We start from the raw sequence: 5,997 nt of genomic DNA, 5'->3' as shown, positions 1-5,997 counted from the left end.
TTGAAATGTAGCATACTGTTTTAATCCATCTTGTAACAATTTTAAATGGATACAAACTAACTTGACCTTCTCACAGAGAAGAAACATTTATTTTTTCATAAAAAAATTAATTCATGTTACGGGACACAGTTCACATTGTAGCCTAATAACTATTTACAGTATATCACAACGTTTGTAGTAGTAGTCAGTGGTAAACAACATTCTATACTGATAGCATTCTGACAGCCTTTCAATGGTTCTTGAAAAGTGCAATGAAATCTCCTTATAGTCTTTATAAAAGTTCATATGACATTTTATGTTCATTACTGATGTGTGTGCTGGTATATTATATTGGTATTCTTGTAATAAGACCGTGACATATACAATAGATCCACCAATGTCGATAGATCCAATCTCCTACAATCCACTTTGGCACCGTATTTCCATTTTGTCCAAACCCTAAACAGGACATCATGTTTCTGCTCGGCTGACATTCCATTTTGGAGCATCACCAATGAACTCAAAGTTCGAAGAATAACACAATCACTATAGAACGATTACTACTCCTCCTCTTATCGTGTCAGCTGTCAGTAAAACCAACCGTGTGTTTGCACAGCTCCCAGAAATCCTTCACCTGTGAGTTCAGTTTATCAACGTGTATTTCAGTTCAACCCGTCAGAAGTCCCAACCTTTTAGGCTATTAGAAGTCCTAAATTCCCTTCCCTCTGTGACTTTTCTGTATTATCAGCCACTCTGGCTGAGTTTGTGTTTGTGTCCATCAGATGCATTTCTCCTGTAAGTTTAGTGTCTCGTCTGTAAATGTCACATGCAGAGTCTTGTCCTTTCGGTCCAATTGCACCCTGTTCAGACGTGAAGGGTCAACTGTCCCCTCTGACCTCATTGATATCCTGAGGCCCTTTTTGGGATCGTTTTGCATCCCCTTACCCGCTGGTGTCTGTTGGTCCCGGAGCAGGGAGTGCTCCACAGCAGGGAGGCTAGGTCTTCCCTCTCCCCCTGTCCCTCTAAACCCCCCCAGCCCCCCTTTAGTCCCCTCTGGAAGGTAAAGAAATGTCTGCGAGGTGCTGATGATGTCCTTCAACTCGCGGGACACCAGTGACGGGGAGTCCAGGGAGACGATGGACGAATTCCGATGATCTTCACCTCCGCAGCAGAATTGACCACTGACCCCTGAGCCCCGCCCCTGACTGCCCAAGCGACAGAACAAACACTTGATCTTCTCTACCAGCTTCAGTAGGACGGTCTTCCTCAGCAGGATGTAGATCCAGGGGTCGAGGATGGGGTTGACGGAGGCAATTCGGATGGCGTGGAGATCTGGGTTCTTCTCTATGGGAGTTGAACGGAGGTCAAATTCAATCCTGGACAGCTGGTTTACAAAAATCCGCAGCTGAGGGAGGAAGGAAGGGAGATGGACAGGGTTTAAGGGTTATTGGCTATTCTGTGTATGTATGAGGAGGATGTACATTGGAAGCTTCAATAGGTGTGTTCAATAAGATCTGGATAAGAGCATCTGCTAAATGACAAAAATGTAAAAATTTTACTAAATGATTGATTTCCTATTGAATCCTGTTGAACTACTTTAATTAAATACAATTGAAGTAGCATTCAAGCCCGCTTTCTTCTTCAAACATGAATAACATTAATCTAAACCTAGCAGTTCTTCATGTTATTGTAGTGCAAGAAAAAATATACATAGCGGACATACAGAACAAACTATCATGGTTGAAAAACGTCTAACCTATTTGACTATGATGCTGTAACGTTGGCATAAGATGAGCATTGGCATTGGAGTGTCCTAGGAGCAATAGTATCAGCCTAGCAGGCAGCGGCACGGAAGCCTGGGCAAAGAGCCAATGAAAACACAACCCCACTCCCCATGTTAATCATCAATCATATGAACGTCTCTGGCCATTGGCTCTCCCCTGGGTCCAATTAACAGCATTTCTGACTCACAATGTCAAAACAAGTGAAGTAAAGTAACTAGCTTATATGATAAGGTTGTTACTGGTAAATACAGTAGGAGGGAGAACTCTAAAGGACACTGATTATTGAACTACAGGGAAAGGGGGATATACCTAGTCAGTAGTACAACTGAATGCATTCAATTGGAATGTGTCTTCCACATTTAATCCAATTCCTCTGAATAGGAAAGGTGCGAGGGGCTGCCTTAATTGATATCCACGTCGTCGGAACCCAGGGAGCAGTTGTTATTCGGGGTTAACTGCTTTGCTCAAGGGCAGAATGGAAATTATTCCACCTTGCTGGCTCAGGGATTCAAACCAGCAACCTTTCTGTTACAGGTCCAACACTCTTAACCGCTAGTCTACATGCTGCCCTTACAGGGTCTCTTTCAGCTAGTCTTTTCATTTTTGTTTGGTAGAGTTTTTGAAGCTTGCAGGATGTACTGTAGTGGCTTGGTCCTCTCAATCAGCACATTGGGACAGCATATAGAACACAATAATATCTAATTATAGATCAACGGGTCTTCTTCAGACCTTAAGCCCTCAGTTTTATTTTCCAGGGGAGGGTTTTTGAAGCTTGCGGGATATAATGTACTGTCTCTAGTGGATCTGTCCTTACATGTAACTCTCAAATGCTGCATGGGGATGGTTTATAGAACACAATATATCATTGGTCCTCTTCAGAACTTTTGCCCTCAGTACCTTGCAGTTTGTTTTTTCATTTTAGTTGTGGAGTGTTTTTCGAAGCGTGTAGGATGTACAGTCTCTAGTGATTCTGTCCTTACAGTATCCTCTTGTGACTATCATGCAGTGCATGGGGACAGGATGGCTTGTAGTATTCTTTGCACTGTAAAACCATCAAACGTGACACGTTTATAACGTAAACGTCAGTGTTTAAAACTTAAACATTAGGCATTTAAATTTGCCAATGAGTGTTCTCATCTTAAACAAAGGCGTTTAAAATGCAAGATTAAACATGATAGTCAGCTGTTTCCTGTCAGTTTCCAATCAGGAGAACACCTACTGTATGTCTCCTAGGTGATCCGATTTCAAACACGAGTGTTTACGTTCCCATCATCGTGTTTAGAGTGCTTTTAGTCATTACAAAGTGATGTGACTTTCCATAACGTTTATTCAGATCAGTGTAAGGAATGTCTGTCACCTTAACTACATTTCAGCACTGAACAGGGCATTTGACTCAAGACATCTTTTCAATCGAGTGGTGTTGTTACTCAACTGCGTTGAGTCAATTTCCGTTAACTCTCGCAGGCGAAAAGACGTGGGAGTGGCCTCATTATCATATTTCTCAGCATGCTTTGTTGCAATTTGATTTTTAGAATAGTTTGTTTTAATATATATGTTTCCTCGTGTAAATTGATCCTAAACACTCAGATCCTAAACATTTGGTTTTACAGTATGTTCAGAGGGCAGAGTTTGGTGGAAATGGTTGACACTGGCTGAGCAGTAGACAGACAGACCGATCCCATCAGAAACAAGTGCTACGTTCTCCCACAAGAGAACATTTCACTCACAACAAAGGGAACTAACAAGAAATATCACTGACAACCAAACCAGGTGTTCAAAAGGGGTTCTGAAGGACATCCATGGGGGTCTCCACTGAAAGTTGACAAGCAACTAGGAAAATGTACCCTAAAATATTCCCACCATGGATGCACACTAAATTTGGCTAGCAAATGGAAAACAAAAAGAAAACCCCACACCAACACTCAAACATCACCTGGGCCAGCACAGGTGAAACACCACCCAGCAACAAGATGGACAAGCCAGCACAGGTGCAACAGATACCCACCAACAAGGCGACACCAACAATTGATGAGCTGATGAAATCTGGATATTTGCATTTCTCAATTAGCCTGTCTTCCTTATCGGTGTGCTAAATCACAAATACTTGTTATTCATGCTATCAAATTAGATATTAATCTAAAATATTATTGATTCAAGGGCTTCTCTTTAAGGTTTTGTTATAGTTATAGTTTTGTTACTGGTGACTTTTGTATCTAAAGATAAAAGCAAAAATGATCAATAGACCAATTATATTTACTTGTTCTTATTTTTCTCAAAGTAAGGAAATGTTTCTAATGGCAAGAGCACCAGAAGTTGACATTAGAGTTACCAGAGTAACAACACCTCAGCAGACAAGCGTCTGAACAATAACAGTGCAATCACACGTTAATTAATTACACGTGAATTATAATCAAGCCTATCAATATCTTTCATTCGATTAGGAGCTAATTTACAAAATATTAAACAATTTTCTTTAATGCACATTTTGGGCATGTTCCCTCCAATTAAGAATGCGTATGCTGACGCATAAAGTTGTTACAAATGACACCACACCAACCAGAACGTTATCCATTCCTACGCACACACAACGAGAGACACAAAAGAGAGACCAACATGCTGCGAAACTTTTTTAAAAAAATCTGTCAAACTATTGCAAAACTTATTTTGCAAGGAGTCAACTCACCACCAAAGGTATGGAGCAGATGAGAACAACCACGGAGGTAGCGATGAGCAGAATGACCATCTGGATCTCTGCGCCGGCCAATCGGTGGAAGCTCCGTCTGCGCCTCAGGTCCGCTATGCGTCCTCCCTGGTCCGTACCCAGCGATGTTCTGCGGATGAACCGCTTGTGCATCATAATCAGCGCCCCGCATACCAGCACGTTGCATATCACAGTGGCCAGGATAAGAAAGGAGCTCACCCCGGCGTACATGTAGGAGAAGGCGGCATGCGTGTCATTAGTCCGCCAGTCGATGAAGCACCAGGTCCCTGGGAACTGTTTATTCACTTTCCCCAGCCCCATGGCAGGCAGCGCGCAGAACAGCACGTTAGAAATGTAGATGCCCGCAAGCGTCAACGCAGCAAGTCTTTGGTCCACGCAATGGTTGTAGAAATACGCATGGTTTATAGCCAAGTATCTCTCTATTGACATGGCACAGATAATGCTGAGGCCGACTAGAAAGAAGAAGAGAAGGATGAAGCCGGAGTACTGACACAGTGACTCTCCACCCGGCCACTTCCCTTGCACATAGGTGGCGATGGTGACGGGGCTGGCCAGTAGCGTGCCCAAAAGGTCGGTCACTGCAAGCCCGCACACCAGGGTGTAAAAGGTGGTTTCCTTCTGTTCCTTCCGAGACTTTCGGAGCACCACGATGGCGATGACGTTCCCCACCACTCCGAATATAAACATAATCACCGGGATAGTAGGCTCCCGGGGCCCACTTGTCATCGTGCTGTTATTCATACCCGACATTATTCTGTAACTGTCTATGTGGAACGAAATAGTTAGTTCTTCTTCAGTGTTATCTCCCAAACCGTTGGCATGTAGACGATATAGTTACTCTTTCGTTGGTGCGTGCTCTCCAAGTTGCTCAATAACGTGCAAATCCACCCAAGTTCCATCATCTTATCTAACCGTTACGCACTCGAATAACCACTCTAACGAATGTCTCCGTGTCTCCGTGTATACCTTCGTCTCTTCTGTTAGTCGCTATCTTTAGGTTTTTGACTATCAGAAGTGTTTTTGTCTGTTCTGCACACCGCGCTGCAGTGTTCAACATGATCAACTCCTCCTCTGTCGTCGCTCCCTTTCACTTGTAAGTTTGAAGCAGAGGCTCCGTACTTTTGGAGGTGGAGCTGCTTTAAAGACGTCCTCCAGCGAATGTTTTTACTTTTACTGTTGAAAAGCATATCCCAGAAGGGGAGGACCATCCTCCTCAGTGAAATTTCATAAAAAATAAAAAATAGCTAAACGCTAAAAAAGTTATCCTTTTTAGATAAAACTATACTAAATATATTCATAAATCACCAAGTAATTGATTAAAACACACTGTTTTGCAATGAAGCTCTTTCAACAGCACTCTCTGGGGGTAGCACCATGATGTAGGCGGAGAACGGCTAGCTTCTGTCCTCCTCTGTGTACATCGACTTCAATACAAAACCAAGGAGGCTCGTAGGCCTCACCCCCTTTCATAGACCTACATGGTAATTATGACCACTTCTGGGGGATGACCAT

General features: G+C 42.9%; 1 protein-coding gene across 1 annotated transcript; it reads right to left on the bottom strand.

The window, feature by feature from the left end:
- LOC135544563 (prostaglandin E2 receptor EP4 subtype-like) lies at positions 1 to 5,618 on the bottom strand. Its single transcript, XM_064972278.1, has 2 exons — positions 4,447 to 5,618; positions 1 to 1,384 (listed from the first exon to the last, which is right to left on the bottom strand). The coding sequence occupies exons 1-2, from the start codon at positions 5,233 to 5,235 to the stop codon at positions 758 to 760; spliced, it is 1,416 nt and encodes a 471-aa protein (XP_064828350.1). The 5' UTR covers positions 5,236 to 5,618; the 3' UTR covers positions 1 to 757.
- Between the last annotated feature and the right edge of the window lie 379 nt (positions 5,619 to 5,997).

This window comes from Oncorhynchus masou, chromosome 8 (assembly GCF_036934945.1).
Source record: "Oncorhynchus masou masou isolate Uvic2021 chromosome 8, UVic_Omas_1.1, whole genome shotgun sequence".
NCBI lineage: Eukaryota > Metazoa > Chordata > Actinopteri > Salmoniformes > Salmonidae > Oncorhynchus > Oncorhynchus masou.
This window is presented reverse-complemented; position numbering and strand designations above follow the sequence as displayed.

What these genes read in the sequence shown, in the direction of transcription:
- LOC135544563 (XM_064972278.1), bottom strand. Translation starts at nt 5,235, where the DNA reads ATGTCGGGTATGAATAACAGCACGATGACAAGTGGGCCCCGGGAGCCT. An exon ending in TCTGCTCCATACCTTTGGTG is followed by an intron (nt 1,385 to 4,446) that starts GTGAGTTGACTC and finishes TTCCTCCCTCAG; the next exon opens with CTGCGGATTTTTGTAAACCA.